This window comes from Sus scrofa, chromosome 14 (assembly GCF_000003025.6).
Source record: "Sus scrofa isolate TJ Tabasco breed Duroc chromosome 14, Sscrofa11.1, whole genome shotgun sequence".
NCBI classification, from domain to species: domain Eukaryota; kingdom Metazoa; phylum Chordata; class Mammalia; order Artiodactyla; family Suidae; genus Sus; species Sus scrofa.
In genome coordinates, this window is record NC_010456.5 from 129,703,450 (window position 1) to 129,727,362 (window position 23,913).

Consider the following 23,913-nt stretch of genomic DNA (forward strand, 5'->3'; position numbering starts at 1 on the left):
ATCAAAGTAATCATAACATTTTAATTATGTGAAGAAGCAGGAAAATATGGTCTATAAGCAGGATTAGAAACAGTCAATAGGGAAAAAGCCACAGGGATGACCTGGATATTGGAAGTAGCAGACAAGGTCATTAAAGAGCAATTCTAAAATTCACCATGTTAAAAGAAAAGAGGAATATAACGAGTCAAGAGATGAAGAATATGATCAGAGAAATGGAAAAAAAGAAAAAGGACCAAATGAAAAAAACTAACACTGAAAAATAAAATGGGAAAAAAACCACCCTCAATCACCTGGAAGACAGTGACAATACGTCTAACGATAATCCGATTGGAGTCCCAGATAATGAGAAAGTGGTAAAAGACTGAAGGAGAAAAAAATTTGAAGAAATAATGATTGAAATTTTCTGAAAAACACCAATGCACAGATCCTAAAGCTCGACAACACTCAAGCAAAATATAACACAAAAAAAAACCCACACTTGTTTCATAGTCAAGCTGCTGAAAACCAGAGAATATTAGATGCGGTCAGAAGAAAATCAAAGACACATTACATACAGAGGACAATGATAAAAATGATGACTAGCCTTTTATTAAAAAACAATGGAAGCCAGAAGACGAGAGAACAATATCATTTAAGTGTTGAAGATGAGCAATAGTATGTTGATTGATAATTCTCTATCCATTTACAATATCCTTCAAAGATAAAGGTGAAATGAACAAAAGCTGAGAAGTACAGCAGATCTGTACTTTAAAAGGGGGCAGGGGGCAGCTTAGTGAGATTATTCCAGACAGAAGAATTAAAGACACAAAGAGCTGGAAATAGCAAGTACACAAATAAAGAAGATGTAATATTTTCATTTCTTAATTTATAGAGAAGACAAGTGTTGAAAGCAAAAATAATACATTATGGATTCTATAAGCACAAGTGAAATGTATGACAACAGCACAAAGAATGAGAGACAGCAACAGAAGTAGAGTGTTGTAAGGGATCAAGGGTCAAAGGAAATTAGAAAATATTTTGAACTGAATGAGAGTGAAAACAAATCAAAGTTTGTGGGATCTAACTAAAGCAGTGATTATAGAATTTCATAGTTTTAAATACTAATATTAGAAAATGAAGATTAAAATGAATGCTCTGTGCACTCACCCTGAGAAGGCAGGAAAAAAAATTAAACCCAAAATAAAAAGGAAGGAATAAGAGCATACATAAATCAATGAAATAAAAAACAGAAAATTAAAGTAAAAAGTTGGTTCTCTGACAAACCCAGAGCTATACTAATCAAAGATAAAAGAGAACAAATTAACATTTTTGGAAATGAAAGGAGATCATTGTTAGATATTCTTTAGACATTAAAAGGAAAATAAGGAAATACCAAGAAAGCTTTAAGTCAGTAAATTCAAGAAATGGGATTAATCCTTGAAAGATAACAATTTTTCACAAATGACACAAAGTCTCTGCCAAAAAAACGAATCAATAATTTAAAATCTCAGCCAGGAGTTCCCGTTGTGGCTCAGCAGGTAAAGAACCCAGCATCAGTGTTCCTGAGGATGTGGGTTCAACCTGCTGCCTCATTCAGTGGGTTAAGGATCTGGTGTTGCCACAAGGTGCGGTATAGGTCACAGATGCAGCTTGGATCCCATGTTGCCGTGGTGTAGGCCTACAGCTGCAGCTCCAATTCAACCCCTAGCCCAGGAACCCCTATGCCATACATGCAGCCATAAAAAAAATACTAATAAAAAATAAAATAAGATAGTATCTGGAAGTTCCCATTGTGGCTCAGAGGAAGCAAACCAGACTAGTATCCAGGAGGATCCTGGCTTTGCTCAGCAGGTTAAGGACCCAGCACTGCTGTGAGCTGCGGTGTAGGTCACAGATGTAGCTAAGATTTCTCATTGCTGTGGCTGGGGTATAGGCTGACAGCTGCAGCTCCGATGTGAACCCTAGCCTGGGAACCTCCATATGCCACAGGTGTGGCCCTAAAAAAAGCATAAAAAATCTTTGCATTTCAGTTTTGTGAACTATGTCTAAAAAATACTACTTGTTAAAAATAAAAAGGAAACTGGTATTTTTCCACAATCTTGCAGAACAAACATGCTGTTTTCCCTAAAGAAAATTAGAATGCGTTCTTAGAACAAACAATCCAAAAATTTATATGGAATCACAAAAGACCCAGAATTGCCAAAGCAATACTGAGAAACAAAAACCAAGCAGGGGGCATAACTCTCCCAGACTTCAAGAAATATTACAAATCCACAGTCACCAAAACAGTATGGTACTGGTATCGAAAAAAGACAGACAGACCAATGGAACAGAATAGAGAACCCGGAAATAAACCCTGACACCTATGGTCAATTAATCTTTGACAAGGGAGGCAAGAACATAAAATGGGAAAAAGAAAGTCTATTCAGCAAGCATTGCTGGGAAACCTGGACAGCTGCATGCAAAGCAATGAAATTAGAACACACTCTCACACCATGCACCAAAATAAACTCAAAATGGCTGAAAGACTTAAATAGAAGACAAGACACCAACAAACTCCTAGAAGAGAACATAGGCAAAACACTCTCTGACATCAACCTCATGAATATTTTCTCAGGTCAGTCTCCCAAATCAACAGAAATAAGAGCAAAAAATAAACCAATGGGACCTAATCAAACTGAAAAGCTTTTGCATAGCAAAGGAAACCAAAAAGAAAACAAAAAGACAACTTTCAGAATGGGAGAAAATAGTTTCAAACGATTGCAACAGACAAGGGCTTAATCTCTAGAATATACAAACAACTTATACAACTCAACAGCAAGAAAGCCAATCACCCAATGGAAAAATGGGCAAAAGACCTGAATAGACATTTCTCCAAAGAAGATATACAGATGGCCAACAAACACATGAAAAAATGCTCAACATTGCTGATTATAAGAGAAATGCAAATCAAAATTACCATGAGATACCACCTCACACCAGTCAGAATGGCCATCATTAATAAGTCCACAAATAACAAGTGCTGGAGGGGCTGTGGAGAAAAGGAAACCCTCCTGCACTGCTGGTGGGAATGTAAACTGGTATAGCCACTATGGAGAACAGTTTGGAGATACCTTAGAAATCTATACATAGAACTTCCATATGACCCCACAATCCCACTCTTGGGTATATATCTGGACAAAACTCTACTTAAAAGAGACACATGCACTTGCATGTTCATTGCAGCACTATTCACAATAGCCAGGACATGGAAACAACCCAACTGTCCATCGACAGATGATTGGATTCGGAAGAAGTGGTATATATACACAATGGAATACTACTCAGCCATAAAAAAGAACGACATAGTACCATTTATAGCAACATGGGTGGAACTAGAGAATCTCATACTGAGTGAAATGAGCCAGAAAGACAAAGACAAATACCATATGATATCACTTATAACTGGAATCTAATATCCTGCACAAATGAACATCTCCTCAGAAAAGAAAATCCTGGACCTGGAGAATAGACTTGTGGCTGCCCAGGGTGAGAGGGAGGGAGTGGGAGGGATCAGGAGCTTGGGGTTATTGGATACAACTTGGAATGGATTTACAAGAAGACCCTGCTGAGTAGCTTTGAGAACTATGTCTAGATACTTATATTGTAACAGAACGAAGGGTGGAAAAAAACAAGTATACATGTAAGTGTATTTTGGCCCCCATGCAGTACAGTGGAAAAATAATAAAATAAAAAAAAATAAGAAAATTAGAATGAGTTCTAATTTAAAACTGTTTTTAACTTAATTATTACAGTATTCTCTTTTCAGTCCCTTTAAATCTATCTCAATCTTTTTAACAGTATTTCATTAGAAGAATGTACCATAATTTGTACCATTTCTCAGTGATAGATACTTACCACTGTTTTTACAGACTTTCTTATTTAGGAAAATGAAACACATTTTACTAAAATAAATCCAAGCTCTGCAAAAAGAGTAATTTTTTTCCCCAGCTAACTTCACTGAAGTAAAAAGACTAAGTTTAAAAAAAAAAAAAAAAATCAAAATGTGGATTGTGATCTTTTCAATTAAGAAAATAATCAGGGACCATTCTACACATAAGAAGGATCAGAAATAAAGGATATTTCTTTTACCCACGTAGATTCTCCAGGCACTGGAACACAGTAGAAAGTCTGCCTTTCCAAAGTGGTAGTTCGTGGAGAGTTTAAATCCACTTCTTGCTGAGGCTGTGATGTACATTAAAAAAAAGAAAACTCTGAGAATTAGCAACAATATTTTCATGTTAATTATAAAATAACAGTAAATAGTTCATATTAAGAGTTAATTTAATTAACAAGCAACCACTAAATCCAAACTATCATTTTTTTCTTTTTAGGGCCCCACCTGCAACACATGGAGGTTCCCAGGCTAGGGGTTGAATCAAAGCTTCAGTTGCCGCCTCAGCCACAGCAATGCCAGATCCTAGCCTCATCTGCAGACTAAACAACAGCTCATGGCGATGCCAGATCCTTAACCCACTGAGAGAGGCCAGAATTGAACCTGCATCCTCACAGTTGGATTCTGAACCCACTGAGTCACTACAGGAACTTGCACACTATCACTTTCTAAAAGAAAACCACCATAAAATCATTCCAAAGGCAATAATCAATATACCTTTCCTCAAATCCAAAATACATAGCACCCTAGGTTACAAAATTAAATCCCTTTAAATAAACAGGGAATTTTATTAATTCTTTACAAAGACAAAACATGGTAATCCCACTGCCTTTCTCATAGAAAGCTATCAGAATCAGCTCATAATAAATAAATTTAATAAAATATTCATTATGAGGTAGTGCTGAGATTTAAAAGTCAGATATTATTCCCTAGGAAAGATATATTCTCTAGTTCAAATATTCTTAGAAACTCCAGAGAGGATCCAAGATATAACAGTAAAAAAATTATTTCACTGGGAGTTCCTGTTGTTTCTACTCAGCAGGTTATGAACCTGACTAGTATCTGTGAGGATGCAGGTTCAATACCTGGCCTTGCTTAGTGGGTTAAGGATCCAGTGTCGCTGTAAACTGTGATGTAGGTCGCAGATTCGGCTCAGATCTGGCATTGCTGTGGCTGAGATGTAGGATTGCAACTAAAGCTCTGATTTGAGCCCTAGCCTGGGAACATTCATACTTCATAGGTGTAGCCCTAAAATAGCCAAAAATAAATAAATAAATAAATAAAAAATTTTTTTCAGGAGTTCCCTGGTGGTCTAGTGGTTAAGGATCCAGCACTGTCACTGCTCTGGCACAGGTTTGATCCCTGGCCCAGGAACTTCTACATGCTGTAGGCATGGGGGAAAAAAAATTTTTTTAATTTTTTAAAAAAGAGGCATACCTTGATTAGATTTTTTAAAAAATAATCAAGTGTTAAGCCCTAAATCAATCTTCCACTCTCATTTTTCTACTTTTCATTTAAAAGAATTTATCATAACTTAAAATTTTAGAAAGCAATTATATAGATACTAGGAAAAGAAGGAATTAATTTTGTCATTTGCAGTATTACACCTCCTAAGAGATTTTTAGATCAAAAAAATTGTATCAGGAGTTCTTGCTGTGATACAACAGGATTGGCCGTTTCTCTGCAGCACCAGAACACAGGTTTGATCCCCAGGCCAGGACAGTGGGAAGGACCTGGTGTAGCCGCAACTGCGGTGTAGGTCACAATTTTGGCTCAGATCTGATCTCTGGCCTGGGAACTCCTTATGCCATGGGGCAGCCAAAAAAGAAAAAAGAAAAAAATCATATCAGAGAAACTCAAGTAAAAGGCAGATAGAGAAAGCATTCCACACAACTTCTTAGAACTGACTTACATACAAAATAAATAAATTTAGGATCAACCAAAGGAAAGAAATACATTCTCTGAAGAAAAAATTTTCATTAAGAAGTTTTTTATATATTTTAAGTGTACATACCCCACACTCTGCTACATCTCTATATTTTCCAAAATGAAGAACCTACGACCAAAACAAAGAATAAAAGTATTGTATCAGTATATCAGAATCAAAACTACCATAAACAAGACAAGTACAAAATTAATAGTACTAATGATAAACAGTAAGTTTCACTGAAAAAAGCAATACATACACGTGCTTTTGTGTTTCGGTTAACAGTTTCATACACTCCCATGTAAAATTCAGGGTCAAACATATCCTGAATCATGCAACGAAACTTCACAAAACTATTAGGTTTCAAATAATGAAGGGGAACTTCATTCAATGATGGTACCTTAAAGGAAAACAAACAGTCAATTCAAAATACACTGTCTATCAAATATTAAGCACATATAGCTACCTATATGTATATCCAAACTCAAACTGCAATCCCCCCCAAAACACACACACACAAATCAGGGGCATCAAATGATCTCAATGGTCAACATAACACAACTGCTGGACAGAAGTACTCTCCACATTGGTACAAGTTTGTACGATGACATCTGACAATAAGAAAGCCTTTTCTTCACAACCCTTCCCAATAAACAGAGAGGCATTTCCTTTGTTGAGCTCTTCTCTTAAAACTCATACACACCAATTCCTTTAAAAAGAAGGTAATAAAGCAAAAGATAACTGAATCTCTCTTAACCACCCATTTTTTTTCTCTCTGTAACACGGTCATTTACTGCCACCTAGAGGCACCAATATAGAAGCATTTCATTGGGGTTTTTTTTGTTTTGTTTTTTAGGTTTTTGGGGGTTTGGTTTTTTTTTTTTGTCATTGTTTAAATTTAAGTTGCAAAAGAGACCCCAAAAATTTTTTTGGTCGTGCCCAGATTGCGGAAGTTCCTGGGCCACAGCAGTGACAACACTGGATCCTTAACGTGAGCCCCCAGGGAACTCCAGAGACCAAGATCTTTGAGCAGAGGGCAGCACACACTAACCTACATATTCTTCAAGTACATGTGGATTACTATTCTACTGAGAATAGGTGAAAGTTTGCCCAACTGCACCCTGCCCCCTCGAGCAACAGTACGCTTACCCATTTAGGAGCATTATTTTCCTTCAGCTTTTCCTTAAAATATTCAATTACTTTCTTCTCCCAGTCAGGATTAACTCCATTTTGAGCTGAAAGAAAAATACATTTTTCAAGCTGGACTTACACGCTATAATAACAGACTATGTCCATGTGAGTCACACAAGTGAGTTTAGTGCACTGTGTAAGTCAGGGAGCACGGCTGGGGGTTAGTCACTGTGATCAGGGTGGGGCTGACCTCCTGCAGGGCACCCCCAGAATAAGACAGGAGGCTCCCTAAACAAAGCAGCACGGGAATCATTTGAAAAGCACACTGCTCTTTGAAAGCATTCTTAATTCTCATTTTATTTGGGAATAACCTCAAACTTTCAAAAACATCACATGAAACGTACAAAGAACTCCTGTGGCCTTGCCCCCTGTGCTCCCACTCCCTCTTTCACACATTTTCCTGACTCATTTGTGATTAAGTTACACACATCATATATTTTTACCTTTAAACAGTTTAATGTGTTTCCTAAGAATACGGAGATTATCTTACATAACCACAGTACCTGTTATCAACCTCAGGAAATTCAAAATTGAACAATGCTTTTTATCTAATCTACCAGCTATTTTCCAACTTGCCCTCTGACCCAAGACTATCCTTTACAGAGCACTCTTTCCCTTCAGCACAGGACTCAGTCTAGGTTCACACACTTCTTTTAGTGATCATTTTTTAAAAATCTCCTTTACTCTGGAACAGTTCCCTCAATCTTCCTTCCTTTTTTTTTTTTTTTTTTTTTTTTTGTCTTTTTAGGGCCACACCTGCAGCATATGGAAGTTCTCAGGCTAGGGGTCAAATTGGAGCTGCATTTGTCAGCCTACACCACAGCAATGCCAGATCCAAGCCGTATCGCCAACCTATGCCACAGCTTGTGGCAACGCTGGATCCTCAACCCACTGAGCAAGGCCAGGGATTGAATCCGCATCCTCAGGGAGACCATATGAGGTTCTTAACCTGCTGAGCCGCAAAGGGAACTATGCCTGATGTTTCCTTATGATTAGACTGCAGTTGCGTCTTACAGTCAGAGTGCTGCATAAGTGATGTTGTGTCCTTGTAAGTGTATCACCTAGATGTCCATCTTCCCCTCACTGATGACATTAATTTCCACCACTCCGTCAAAGTGAGAGCCAATTTCTCCACTGTGGTTACTTTTTTTTCCCTTACACACTAATAAGCAATCTCCAGGAGATACCTCAAGACCATGCAAATAACTTGCACAAAACTTGCCCCACCCCCAAGATTTAACATCCATTTAAGTTACTGGTAATTATGTTTGCAAAATGAGAGAAAGCTGCTTTTAATGTCATGTTAAAGATAAGAAAACCAAGACTTTGAAAAATTATGGGGAGTTCCCGTCATGGCGCAGTGGAAATGAATCTGACTAGGAACCATGAGGTTGCGGGTTCGATCCCTGACCTCGCTCAGTGGATTAAGGATCTGGCGTTGCCATGAGCCATGGTGTAGGTCACAGACGTGGCTGGGATCTGGCATTGCTGTGGCTGTGGTGTAGGCTGGCAGCTGTAGCTCCGATTAGACCACTAGCCTGAGAATCTCCATACGCTGAGGGAATAGCCTCAAAAAGAAGGAAAAAAAATTATGGGAATTGGCCAAGACCAAAGAGTGAATTACCAACAGAATTAGGAATACATATTTTTGTGAACTAGAACCATGTAACCAAGCTGGCCAATACCTCCACCATCATACAGGTGCCATATTCACCACACAGGTGCTGAGGAGATGTGGAATAAAGGAACTGTTTATATTTGTTAAGGAACTGATTCTCTTAAAAATACTCATAAAATCCTGCTTACACCATGCTTTAGCAGAGCTTCTAAATGCTTTTGTTTAACTGAGCAAAGGCCAGTTCTTAAAAAGCACTCAACAAGGGGAAAAACTCCTTCAGTGATTCTAATGTGCAGAGGGTTGAACCCAATTCTAGTAAACCGGACCTCAGAGGGTGGTTCCCAGACCAGCAGCCTTAGCACCACCAAAGTAGCTGTTAAAAAGGCAAATTCTTCAGCCCATTCCAGACCTACTAAATCAGAAATGACAGAGGTGAGGCTCAGCAAAACATTTTTAAAAATACGCCCTAAGGGGAGTTCCCTAGTGGCCTAGTGGTTAAGAACCCAGCATTGTCACTGCTGTGGCACAAGTTTGCTCCCTGGCCTGGGAGCTCGTGTATGTCATAAGCGGAGCCATGACTCTGATGCACGTTGAAGATTAAGAACCAATGCTCTACTTGGTGCATGCCAATAAACAATTACTGATTTGAAGGGAAAAAACCAGAATGGGTATTTTTGGCTTCTAGTCAAAATGGTTGTCTAATGAAGAGTTACATGCAGCCATGACTGCTACGCCAACACCACTATTCTGACTCCATTTGTCTAAGAAACATGAATATGCCACATCAGGAATTGTTACCCTACCTGGTACTGCCGGACTATTGAAGAACCGCAATTCCCTCCAAGTTCCCTCTGTGGCTCAGCAGGTTAAGAACCTGACACAGTGTCCGTGAGGATGCAGGTTCGATCCCTGGCCTCACTCAGTGGGTTAAGGATCAGGCATTTCCACAAGAGCTATGGTGCAGGTCACAGATGCAGCTTGGATCTGGCATTGCTGTGGCAGTGGTGTAGGCCTCAGCTGCAGCTCCAGATCAAACCTAGTCTGGGAACCTCCATGTGCCACAGGTGTGGCCCTTAAAAAAAAGAAAAAAAGGGAGTTCCTGTCATGGCGCAGTGGTTAACGAATCCGACTAGGAACCATGAGGTTGCGGGTTCGGTCCCTGCCCTTGCTCAGTGGGTAAACGATCTGGCGTTGCCGTGAGCTGTGGTGTAGGTCGCAGATGCGGCTCGGATCCTGCGTTGCTGTGGCTCTGGCATAGGCCAGTGGCTACAGCTCCGATTCGACCCCTAGCCTGGGAACCTCCATATGCCGCGGGAGCAGCCCAAAGAAATAGCAAAAAAGACAAAAAAAAAAAAAAAAGAAATACAACAGATAATTCCAAAGTTATCAAGAGTACCACAATAACTGTCCATTATTTATTAAGCCCACTGTTTGCCTAGCACTCTACCAGGTGCTATCAGGATACGTAGTGCTAAGATAAGCTATGGATAGAACAAAATCTCAGAGAGGGTTTATGAAAGAGGTGGTGTGTGAGCCGGGCCTGGAAAGAGGGGTAGAACTGAAACATGTTGAAGTATAAAGGATGGGAATATTCCAAATATAGGTCCCCTGGGGGAAGAAAACAGCAATGTTAAACCAAGGACAAGGATGGACACTACCAGAAACTGAAGTACATGGAGCATTAAGTGCCTCGAAGAGAATAAAGCCAATGAACAAAAGGAAGATGAAGCAACACATATTGTAGTTTTCAATACCAGGCTACAGATCTGCTCTCTATTCACAGAAAATTCACTTTTACTTTCCCAGGGTCCAGCAGAAGTTAGAAGAATAAACACTAAATAAGTACAATGTAGAGAGAACAGATTGTTTTGCAACTCTAATATCCATTTCCTCTTTTTCTGGTGACAGTACATCTTTTTGAGGGAGGAACCACTGCACCTTCACTCTCAGCCCAAGGGTGGACCTGACTTAGGCCTCACAGTGGTTCTGATGATTGGTTAGGGATGGATCAATCAACAATCCCGGGAATAAGGTTTAGGAACTGGTCCAACATCATAGGTTATAATCCTGAAGCTGCATGTGACCAGGTCTGTTTGAAAACTAACTAAGCCATCCCAGAGGGAAGTAGAGTAGAGAGGCTGGTTGCTATAGACACAGTTCGAAGTATTTGGCTGTAGTTGAGTGTGACGTTAACCCACTCAGGAATTGTCACCCTAGACAATGTAGTCACCCTCTTTGGTTTAAGTAGAATCCAGCTGGGCCATTTGCAACCAAGAATCCTGCTGAGTGTGTGCCTGCGCGAGTACATGCGCGTGCGCACACACGCACGCACACACACGGTTTTCTCAGGCATTCCTGGCCATCTGAGTGTAAGCACCACTGCATTCAATCTTGTCCTACTTTAAGCCATCAGGGGAACAGAGGAACAAAATATATATATGCTTTTACACTGTCACCAATAGCATGAAAGGGTTCTGGGTGTTCTAGCTCACCAGTACATGGTCTTGTCAATCTTTTTAATCCCAGTCACTGTGCTGGGTGTGCAAGTGCTATTTCACTGTGGTTTTAAAACGCACTATATTTACTGACTATCCCATAAACCCTTTTGTGAAGTGTTTGCTTACAATTTGGTCCATTAAAAAAAAAAAAAAGATTCTGTTGTGGCATCGATGATTTATACAAATTTTGAGTACCCTGGATGCAAGTCTTTGGCCAGATGTGCGTAGGGCAAATCTTTTCCTAATCTGTCACTTGCTTTTTGACACTGTCTTTTGACTGAGAAGTTTTCAATTTTGACAAAGTTCAATTTCTCCATTTTTTTACAGTTGCTGACTCCAAGGTCATGAAAACGTCCTGTTTTTACTTTTCACATTTAATTCTGTAATCCATATCAAGTTAATGTTTTTGTTTACAGTGTGACACAGGGGTCAAGGTTCATTTTCTTTTGCCAAAAAGATAGCCCTTTGGGAGCTCTCTTGTGGCACAGTGGGTTAAGGATTGGTGTTGTCACTGCTGGGTTTTAGTCAATGCTGTGGCGTGGGTTTGATCCCTGGCCTAGGAACTTCCACAAGCTGCAGGCATAGCCAAAAAGAGAAAAAAAAAATACATTTGCTCTAGCATTATTAAATTTGAAGACTTTCTAAAGTAAATTACTTCGGCACTATTGTCACTCAGTTTGTATTTGTTAGTATATTTCTAAATTTTCTATTATGTTATAGAGATCTAGTTTATTCTTATGCTAATACCATATTGTCTGAGTCACTATAGCTTGATAGTAAGTCTTAAAATCAGGTAATTATGTTCATCTTTGTCTTCAAGTTTGTCATTATTCCAGATCCTCAACCTGTATATAGATTCCTCCAGACGCCATCTGTGTCTTTCCCCTTATAATCCAGCTATGTATCCCTACCATGCTACTGTCATAAATCTTATTCTCAGTCACCTATGACATTTTACTGACTCTCCAAACATAGGAGGGGTCTTGGAACCTCCAACACATAAGTGTATCAAGAGTTCATTTCTGGAGTTCCCTTGAGAAGCAGCGGATTAAGGATCCAGCATTGTCACTGCAGAAGCTCAGGTCACTGCTGTGGCATGGGTTTTGATCCCTGGCCCAGGAACTTCTTTCCACATGCCATGGGCATGGCCAGAAAAAAAGTTATTTTCTTTTTATTGCTAAGTAATATTACATTGTTTACCTGAACCACAATATGTTTCTCCATTCACCCATTAAAGAACATTTAGATTATCTCCAGATTTTGATAAAAACTAAAACAATTATAGACATTTGTATACAAGTTTTTTCTTTGTTTTTTGTTTTGGCCATTGCCATGGATATGGAAGTTCCCAGGCTAGGCATCAAACCTGTACCAAGCAGTGACCTAAGCTGCTGCAATGACAATGCCACAAGAGAACTCTGGTTTACAAATTTTTGCGTGAACATAAACTTGCTTTTCTTTAGGGTAAAGACCTAGAAAGGGAAGTTAGACATAATATATAATGCCTACTCTGGGAAATTCTGCCTATTTCCCAGAGTGACTATACCATTTTGCAGTCTCACCAGCAATGTATCAGAGATCACTGAATCTGAATTTTTTGAATTCTTGCCAGTACTTGATACTGTCCTCTTTTTAAAAACAATTTTGAGCTGTTCTGGTAGTTGTGGTATACCACTAATGGATTAAATTTGCATTTCCCTAGTAGCTAACGACATTGAACTCTCTCTTTTCTTGGCCTCCGTGCAGCATGTGCAGTTTCCGGGCCAGGGATCAGATCTGAGCTGCAGTTGTGACCTACATCAAAGGTGCAGCAATAACCAGATCCTTTAACCCACTGTGCTGGGCCAGGGTTCAGGCTATGTCCTGGTGCTGCAGAGACACCTCAGATCCTGCTGCACCACAGTGGGAACTCCTCGAACTCTTTCCATGTGGTTATTTGCCATCCTTCTAGCTTCTCTGGTGAAATGTCAATTTTTTATACTTATGTCTTTTGCCCCCTTTAAAACTGGGTAAATTAGCACTGCATTTTCTTTCTTTTTTTCAATGATTTTTATCTTTTCCATTTTAGGTAGTTTACAGTGTTGTCAATTTCCTACTGTACAGCAAAGTGACCCAGTCACACATACATATATATATGTTCTATTTCTCCCATTATCCTCCATCATGCTCCATCACAAATGACTAGATACAGTTCCCAGTGCTATATGGCAGGATCTCATTGTTTATCCATTCCAAATGCAATAGTTTGTACCTATTAATCCCAGATTCCCAGTCCATCCCACTCCCTCCAACATCCCCTTGGCAAACTCAAGTCTGTTCCCCAAGTCCATGAGCTTCTTTTCTGCAGAAAGGTTCATTTGTGCCACATATTAGAGTCCATATGTAAGTGATATCATTCAGTATTTGTCTTTCTCTTTCTTACTCCACTTAGTATGACACTCTCTAGTTCCATCCAAGTTGCTGCAAATGGAATTATTTTGTTTTTTATGGCTGAGTAGTATTTCATTGCACATCTTCTTAACCCATTCATCTGTCGATGGACATTTTTTAGGTTGTTTCCAGGTCTTGGTACTGTGAATAGTGCTGCAATGAATATGCGGACGCATGTGTCTTTTTCAAGGAAAGTTCTGTCCGGATATATGCCCAAAAGTAGGACTGCTGGGGCATATGGTAGCTCTAGATTTAGTTTTCTGAGATACCTCCTTACTATTTTCCATAGCGGTTGTAGCAATTTACATTCCCACCAACAGTGCAGGAGGGTTCCCTTTTCTCCACACCCCCTCTGGCACTTGTTATTTGCAGACTTATTAATGATGGCCATTCCGACTGGTGTGAGGTGGTACCTCACAGTAGTTTTGACTTGCATCTCTCTAACAATCAGTGATGCTGAGCATTTTTTCATGTGCTTGTTGGCCATCTGTATATCTTCTTTGGAGAAATGTCAATTCAGGTCTTCTGCCCATTTTTCAATTGGGTTGTTGGCTTTTTTGCTGTTGAGTTGCATAAGTTGTTTGTATATTATAGAGATTAATCCTTTGTCAGTTGTATCATTTAAAACTATTTTCTTCCATTCTATAAGCTGTCTTTTTTTTTTTTTTTTTTATGGTTTCCTTTGCTGTGCAAAAGCTTGTCAGTTTGATTAGGACCCACTGGTTTGTTTTTGCTTTTATTTCTGTTGCTTTGGGAGACTGACCTGAGAAAACATCTGTAAGGTTGATGTCAGAGAATGTTTTGCCTAGAATACGCTCATCTAGGAGTTTGATGGTAGCTTGTCTTACGTTTCAAGTCTTTAAGCCATTTTGAGTTTATTCTTGTGCATGGTGAGAGGGTGTGTTCCAGTTTCATTGATTCACATGCAGCTGTCCACGTTTCCCAGCACCATTTGCTGTAAAGACTGTCTTTTCCCATTTTATGTTCTTGCCTCCTTTGTCAAAGATTAATTGACCGTAGGGGTCTGGATTTATTTCTGGATTTTCTATTCTGTTCCATTGGTCTATATGTCTGTCTGGATACCAGTACCACACTGTCTTGATGACTGTGGCTTTGTAATATTGCCTGAAGTCTGGGAGAGTGATGCCTCCTGCTTGGTTTTTGTTCCTCAGGATTGCTATGGCAATTCTGGGTCTTTTGTTGTTCCATATAAATGTTTGGATTGTTTGTTCTAGTTCTGTGAAAAATGTCATGGGTAATTTGATAGGGATTGCATGAATCCGTAGATTGCTTTGGGTAGTATGGCCATTTTTACTATATTAATTTTTCCAACCCCGGAGCATGGAATATCCTTCTATTTCTTTGACCAACTTTAATTTCCTTGATTAGTGTTTTATACTTCTTAGCATATAAGTCTTTAGCATTTTCTTTATATATTCTAGATACAAGTCCTTTACCTGATACATGATTTTTCAAATATATGCTCTCAGCCTACAGCTTGTCCTTTCAGCTGCCTAACAATGCCTTTGTAAAACAAAAGTTATTAATTTTGGTGAAGCTGAATTTATCAAAGTTTTGTTTCATGCATGTGTCTTTGGAATTATGTCTAAGAACTCACTGCCAAACTCTGGTTCATGAAGATGTATTTACTTCTCAAAGTTCTACAGTTTTATGTTTTATACTTAGATCTATGACTCATTTGAGTAAATTTTTGCATAAAGCATGAGATTTAGATTGTGATTAATATTTCTACATATAAATGTGTAATTGTTCCAACATATTTTTGAAAAGAATCTTTTTCTATTGAATAGGCTTTTGTACATTTGCCAAAAGACAAATGTGGACAACAGAAATGAACCTTAAAAACATGCCAAGTGAAATAAAACTGACAAAAAGACAAATGTTGTATCTGCTTATATGAGGTACCTAGAATAAGCAAATTCATAGACGAAAAGGAAAACAGAGGCTTCAGGGAGACACTGAAGGGACAGTGGGCCTGAGTGTAAGGAAATCCGTTTTATCTTGAGTAAGTTTGGATAGTATGTGGTTGTGGTAGGCAGAATAATGGCCAACCAAAGATGTCTACATCTTAACCCCCAGAATCTGTGAATATCTTATGCTATATGCCAAAGGGGAATTTAGGTGGAAGATAAAATTAAAACTGATAGTCAGGAGTTCCCACTGTGGCACACCAGAATCAGCAGCATCTCTGGAGCACTGGAATGCAGGTTCCAGCCCCAGCCTGGCAAAGTGGGTTTAGACTCCAGCACCACTGAAGCTGTGGCAAAGGTTGCAACTGCAGCTCAGATCTGATCCCTGGCCTGGGAACTCCATATGCCAAGGAGTGGCTAAAAAAAGAAAAAACAAAAATATAAAACTGATAATCAGCTGCCCCTAAAACAGAGAGATTATCTGGGTGAGTCCAAAGCTATCACCAGGGTTCTTAACTGTGGAAGAGGCAGAAGGGAAGTCAAGAGTGAGAAGGTATGTGAAGAACTTGACCTGATACTGCTGGCTTTGAAGATGGAAGGGGACTACAACCCAAAAAACGTTAGCAGCCTCTAGAAGATGGAACAAGACAAGAAACAGATTCTCTCTAGAGCCTCCAGAAAGAAATGCAGTTCTGGTAACAACTTGATTTCATCACAGTGTGACCCTAATCAGACAAACTATAAGAATACATTTACTTTGTTTCAAGCAACTAAATTTGTAGTAACTTATTACAGCAAAAATAGGAAATTACTGTTTTTTTTAAAGAAATGGTCCCCATTTCGTCCAAGTTGTTGAACTTATATCTGCAGAGCTGTTTGCATTATTCTTGCACATGTCTTTAATGACACTTCCCCTTTCATTCCTGATATCAGCATCTTCGTCTGCCTTTTTCCTTTGCCAGTCTGGCTAGATACCTATAAATTTTGTTCATCTTTTTTGGTAGAAAACAAAATAACAACCCAACCAGCTTTGGGATTCACTGATCTCCTTTTTCTTTTGTTTTTAGTTTCATTCATTTCTGCCCTATCTTTATTGTTTCCTTTGTTCTGTATGATTTACGTTTATTTTGCTCTCCATTTCTAGTTTCATGAGGTAGAAACTTAAATTACTGACTTGGTACTTTTTTCTTCTTTTCTAATTAATGCCCTTAAAGCCTTCTGGCACATCTTTGACTTAGCTCACAAATTCTGATATGTTGTGTTGTCATTTTCATTTAGTTCAGAATATTTTAAAATTTCCCTGTGACTTCTTTTTTATCTACAGGTTATTCAGAAATGTTATTTCCACAAGTCTGAATTTCTTGTTAACTGTTACTGACTTCTATTTTAATTATATCATGGTCAGAGAACATACTTTGATGATTCCAATTCTCTTAGGTTAAATATTTGTTTTATGACCCAGGCTATGGTTTACTTTGGTCAATGCTTCATGTGCACTTAAAAACAATGTTTTCTGCTGTTGCTAAGGGGAGAGTTCTACAAATGTCAATTAGATGCATTAGCCTGATGGTGTTGTGTTCTATATCCTTGCTGATTTTCTATCCACTAATTCTGCTGCAGTACTGAAAGGAGTAATAACCTCTCCAACTATAACTGTAGACTTGTCTATTTCTCCTTTCAGTTCTGTCACTTTTTGCTTATATCTGGAAATTCTGTTGTTAGGTGCATTTACATTGTCTTGGCAAAATGATTGTTTTATCATTATAAAATGTTCCTCTTGTTCTCGTCTCAAACAACCTTTCTTTTTTCTTTTGTCCATCCCATGGCATATGGAGTTCCTGAGTCAGGGATCAGATCTGAGCCACAGTTGCTACCCACGCCACAGCTGCAGCAACACCAGATCCTTGACTCACTGTGCCAGGCTGGAGATCAAACCTGCATCCCAGTGCTTCTAAGATGCTGTTAACCCCGTTTCATCACAGCAGGAACTCCTCACATAACCTTTCTTAAAAATAACATAAAATTTAAAAAGAAGAATCCATTAAAGAGGAGGCAGGATTAAGATGGTGGAGTAGAAAGATTAGAGCTCACCTTCTTCCATAAAAGCAACAAAATTACAACCAATTGCTAAATAACCCTCAACAAAATAGACTGCACACTATCAAAAGACAAAGAGGAGACCCCATCAAGATGGTAGGAGAGGGTAATAGTGTGATATAAGCAACCCCATATCTGCTAGGTGGGCAGCCCACAGACTGTAAAGTAACTATACCACAGATGCTCACCCACAGGTTGAGAGTTCTGAGCCCCATGTCAGGTTTCCACACCTGGGAATGTGGCACTGGAAGGACACCCTGGAGTATTTGGCATTGAGGGGCCGTGGGGCTTGTGTGCAGCAGCTCTACAGGACTTGGGGAAACGGAGACTCCACTCTTGAAAGGCGCACACAGGCTTTCATGGGCTCTGGGTCCCAGGGCAAAGCAGAGATTCTAAAGGAACATGGGTCAGACCTGCCTGCAGTTCTTGAAGGATCTCCTGGGAAAACCATTGTGTGAGAAGGACATTGGAGGCAAAAGTCTCAGGAATACTCATCAGCATGAACTCTAGAGATAGCCATTTCAGAAAAATCTAGCCCCACCCATCAGAGCTGAGAAGCCCCAGGCGAAACAACAAACCAGGTGAGAACCCAGCCCCACCCATCAGCAAACAGGCTGCCTAAAGGCCCCCGAGGCACAGAGCCGCCTCTAATCACGCCCAGAGACAAAACCCCATGCACCAAAGGAGTAACAATCACTTCTACCAACCAGTCCCTCCCCATCAGGAAGCCTGCAGCAAGCCCCTGTACCAACTTCAGCCACAAGGGGAGGCAGACATCAGAAGCAAAAGAGGATACAACCCTATTGTCTGCAAAAAAGGAGACCAAATCAAAAATCGATACAAAGTGAAATGGCAGAGAATTATGACTCAGAGAAGGGAACAAGAAAAAAAACCAGAAAAATAGCTAAGTGATCTGGAGATTTCCAACCTCCATGAAAAAGACTTTATACCCATGATAGTAAAGATGATTCAAGTTCTTGGAAATAAACTGGAGGCGAAGACTGATAAATTACAAAAAAAAAAAAAAAAAAAAAACCTGAGCAAAGAAATAGAAGATTTAAGGATTAAGCAAGCATAGATGAAAAATACAATTAACTGAAATAAAATTCACTAGAAGAAACCAACAGCAGAATACAGGAGGCAGAAGAATGAATAAGCAGGGTGGAAGACAGACTAGTGGAAATCACTGCAGAGGAACAAAAAAGAAAAAAAAAGATTGAGGAGAAATGGAGACAGTATAAGAGAACTCTGGGACAACACTAAATGCACCAACATCTGTATTATAGGGGTGCCAACAAAACAATTAGTAAAATGGCAATAAGAACATACATAACAATAATTACCTTAAAGGTAAAAAGACTAAATGCTTAACCAAAAGACACAGACTGGCTGAATGTCTACAAAAACAAGACCCATATATATATGTCATCTTCAGAAGACCCACTTCAATTCTAAGGACACATACAAATTGAAAGTGAGAGGAACAGAGTTCCCGTTGTGGCGCAGTGGTTAACTGGGAACCATGAGGTTTCAGGTTCGATCCCTGCCCTTGCTCAGTGGGTTAAGGATGTGGCATTGCCATGAGCTGTGGTGTAGGTTGCAGACGCAGCTCGGATCCCACACTGCTGTGGCTCTGGTGTAGGCCGGTGGCTATAGCTCCAATTAGACCCCTGGCCTGGGAACCTCCATATGCCAAGGGAAGCGGCCCTAGAAAAGGCAAAAAGACGAAAAAAAAAAAAAGAAAGAAAGAAAGAAAGAAAGTGAGAGGATGGAAAAAAATATCCCACATGAACAGAAATCAAAAGCAAGCTGGAGTAGCAATAATCAGACAAAATAAGACCTTAAATTGAAGAATATTAAAAGAAACAAAGGACATTACATAATGATCAAAGGATCAATCCAAGGAGATAAAACAACTGTAAATATGTACGCATCCAACATAGGACTGCCTCAAAATATAAGGCAGCTGCTAACAATCTTAAAAGGAGAAATTGACAATAACACAATAATAGTGGGGGACTTTTAACATGCCACTTATAGCAATGGACAGATCATCCAGACAGAAAATCAACAAGGAAACACAGGCCTTAAATGATGCATTAGACCCGATGGACTTCTATGAAGAGATTTATAGAACATTCCATCCAAAAGCACAATACATATTCTTCTCAAGTGCACACAACATTTTCTAGGACAGATAACATTCTGGGCCACAAATCAAGCTTTGGTAAATTTAAGAAAATTGAAATCATATCAAGCATCTTTTCTGACCCCAATGTAGTCATATGACTGAAAATCAACAACAACAAAAAAATCAAACACAAACATGTGGAGACTAAACAACATGCTGCTAAACAACCAATGGATCACTGAAGAAATCAAAGAGGAAATTAAAAAATACCTAGAGACAAATGACAACAAAGACACAACAATCCAAAAACTATGGGATGCAGCAAAAGCAGTTCTAAGAGGGAAATTTATAGCAATACAAGCCTACCTCAGGAAACAAGAAAAATCTCAAATGAACAACCTAACTTTATACCTAAAGCAACTAAAGAACAGACAAAACCCAAAGTTAGCAGAAGGAAAGAAGTCATAAAGATCAGAGCAGAAATAAATGAAATAGAAATGAAAAAAATATAAAAGACCAATGAAGCCAAAAGCTGTTCTTTGAAAAGGTCAACAAAATTGATAAAGCCTTAACCAGACTCATCAAGAAAAAAAAGAAAACAAAACAAAAAACAACAACAACAAAAAAAGGAGTTCCCGTCATGGCTCAGTGGTTAACGAATCCGACTAGGAACCATGAGGTTGTGGGTTTGATCCCTGGCCTTGCTCAGTGGATTAAGTGTCTGGCGTTGCCGTGAGTTGTGGTGTAGGTTGCAGACGTGGCTTGGATCCCACATTGCTGTGGCTCTGGCGTAGGCCAGTGGCTACAGCTCCAATTAGACCCCTCGCCTGGGAACCTCCATATGCCACAGGAGCAGCCCAAGTAATGGCAAAAAGACAAAAAACAAAAAACAAAACAAAAAACAAAAAAAGAAAAAAAAGAAAAAAAAGAGAGGGGACTCAAATCAATAAAATTAGAAATGAAAAAGAAAGTTACAACAGACATCATGGAAATATAAAGGATCATAAGAGACTACTACAAGCAACTATATGCCAATAAAACAGACAATCTAGAAGAAATGGAGCAATTCTTAGAAAAGTACAGTCTTGGAGTTCCTGTCATGGCTCAGCAGAAACAAATCTGACTGGTATCCATGAGGATGCAGATTTGATCCCTGGCCTTGCTCAGTGTGTTAGGGATCCAGTGTTGCTGTGAGCTGTGGTGTGGGTCACAGACATGGCTTGGATCCCGTGTTGCTTGGCTGTGGTGTAGGCCAGCATCTGTAGCTCTGATTCGACCCCCAACCTTGGAACCTCCATATGCCATGGGTGTGGCCCTAAAAAGACCAAAAAAAAAAAAAAAAAAGAAAGAAAACTACAATCTTCCAAGAGTAAACCAAGACAAAACAGAAAAGATGAAAGGACCAATCACAAGTACTAAAATTGAAAATGTGATTTTAAAACTTCCAACAAACAAAAGTCTAGGACCAGATGGCTTCAGAGGTGAATTCTATCATTTTGAGAAGAGTTAACGCCTATCCTTCTGAAACTATTGCAAAAAATTGCAGAGGAAGGAACACTCCCAAACTCATTCTATGAGGGCACCATCACCCTTATAACAAAACCAGACAAAGACACCACACTCAAAAAGAGAAAATTACAGGCCAGTGTCACTGATGAACATAGATGCAAAAATCCTCAACAAATTACCAGGAAAGTGAATCCAGCAATACAGTAAAAGGATTGTACACCATGACCAAATGGGATTTATCCCAGAGATTTTTCAATATCCATAAATATTAACAAACTGAAAAATAAAAACCACATGATCCTCTCAATAGATGCAGAAAAAGCTTTTGACAAAATCCAACACCCATTTCTGATAAAAACCCTCCAGAAAGTGAGCGTAGAGGGAACCTACCTCAACATAATAAAGGCCATATATGACAAACCCAGTTAATATCACTCTCAATGGTGAAAAGTTGAAAAGAATTCCCACTAAGATCAGGAACAAAACAAGGGTGTCTGCTCTTGCCACTATTCACTATTATTCAACATAGTTTTGGAAGTCCTAGCCATGGCAGTCAAAGAAGAAAAACAAATAAAAGGAATCCAGGAAGTTCCCCTATGGCTCAGTGGTAATGAGCCCGACTAGTATCCATGAGGATGCGGGTTCTATCCCTGGCCTTGCTCAGTGGGTCAACGCTCCAGCATTGCTGTGGCTATGGCATAGGCCAGCAGCTGAGGCTCCGATTCAACCCCTAGCCTGGGAACTTCTTTCTAAAAAGAAAAAAAAAAAAAAAGGATCAAATCAGAAAGAAAGAAGTAAAGCTATCACTGTTTGCAGATGACATGATACTATACATAGAAAATCCTAAAGACACTACCAGAAAACTGTTAGAGCTCATCAATGAATTTGGTAAAGTTGCAGAATACAAAATTAATACACAGAAATCAACCACATTTATATATACTAACAATGAAAGATCAGAAAGAGAAATTAGGGAAACAATCCCTTTTGCTATCCATCAAAAAGAATAAAATCAAAGATGACACAAATGGAAAGATATACCATGCTCCTGGACTGAAAGAATCCATATTGTCAAAATGACTATACTACCCAAGGCATCTACAGATTCAATGCAATCCCTATCAAATTACCAGTGGCATTTTTCACAGAAATAGAACAAAAAATTTTTAAATTTGTATGCAAATACAAAAGACCCCAAATGGCCAAAGGAATCCTGAGAAAGGAAAATGGAGCTGGAGGAATCAGGCTCCCTGACTTCAGACTACAGTGCAAAGTTACAGTCATCAAAACAGTATGGTACTGGCACAAAAACAGAAATATAGGTCAGTGGAATAGGATAGAACGCTCAGAACTAAACCCATATACCTATGGTCAACTTATCTATGACAAAGGAGGCAGGAATATACAATGAAGAAAAGAGAGTCCCTTCAATAAGTGGTGCTGGGAAAACTAGACAGCCACATGTAAAAGAATGAAATGAGAACACTTCCTAACACCATACACAGAAATAAACTCTAAATGGATTAAAGACCTAAATATGAGTTCACGTACTATAAAACTCTTAAAGGAAAACATAGGCCGAATACTCTCTGACCCAAATCACAGCAATATCTTCTCAGATCTGCCTCCTAGAGTAATGACACTAAAAATAAGAATAAACAAATGGGACCTTATTAAGCTAAAAAATTTTTGTTAGGAAAATCCTAAACAAATCAAGAAGACAACCCACAGAATGGGAGACAATATTTCCAAATGAATCGACTGACAAGGGAGTCATCTCTAAAAATATATAAACACCTCCTGCAGCTCAACACAAAAAAAAAAAAAAAAAAAAAAAAAAAAATCAAAAAATAGGCAGAAGATCTAAATAGACAATTTGCCAAAGACACCACACAGGTGGCCAAAAAACATATGAAAAGATGTTCAACATCACTAATTATTAGAGAAATGCAAATTAAGCTACTATGAGTTACCACCTAGCACCAGCCAGAATGGCCATCATCAAAGTCTATAAACAAATGCTGGAAAGGGTGTGGAGAAAAGGTGGGAATGTAAAACTGTTGGTGGGAATATAAAATGGTGCAACCACTATGGAAAACAGTACAGAGATTCCTCAAAAAACTAAAAATAGAATTACCATTTGATCCAGCAATCCCACTCCTGGGCATCTATCCAGAGAAAACCATGACTCGAAAAGATACACGTACCCCAATATTCATCACAGCACTATATACAATAGCTAAGACATGGAAGCAACCTAAATGTTCATCGACAGAAGAATGGATAAAGAAGATGTGGTACATATACACAATGGAGTATTACTCAGCCATTAAAAGGAAAGAAATAACAGCATTTGCAGCAACATGGATAGACTTAGAAATTATCATGCTATGTGAAGTTAGTCAAACAGTGAGACACAAAAGTCATACACTATCACTTATATATGGAATCTAAAAAAAGGATAGGCTGAACAACTTTGCAGAACAGAAAATGACTCATAAAATTTGAAAAACTTATGGTTACCAAAGGAGACAGGTTGGGGAGGAGGGTTGGGGATGGAAATGCTATAAAACTGAGTTGTGATGATGGTTGTACAACTATATATATAACAAAGTTCACTGAGTTTACAAAAGAGAAAAAGATGCAGGATCCAAAACAACAGATTTTG

The 23,913-nt window shown here is 38.9% G+C and overlaps 1 protein-coding gene across 2 annotated transcripts in view; it reads right to left on the minus strand.

Moving 5' to 3' along the window:
• The window catches only part of MCMBP (minichromosome maintenance complex binding protein), a 73,139-nt gene that overhangs the window by 34,303 nt on the left and 14,923 nt on the right, over positions 1–23,913 (minus strand). For both annotated transcript variants that reach the window (XM_005671500.3, NM_001243591.1), the window contains 4 exon segments: positions 6,990–7,075; positions 6,100–6,240; positions 5,928–5,969; positions 4,102–4,203 (listed from right to left, as the gene is read on the minus strand). In XM_005671500.3, the coding sequence (XP_005671557.1) occupies positions 4,102–4,203; positions 5,928–5,969; positions 6,100–6,240; positions 6,990–7,075 (371 nt within the window).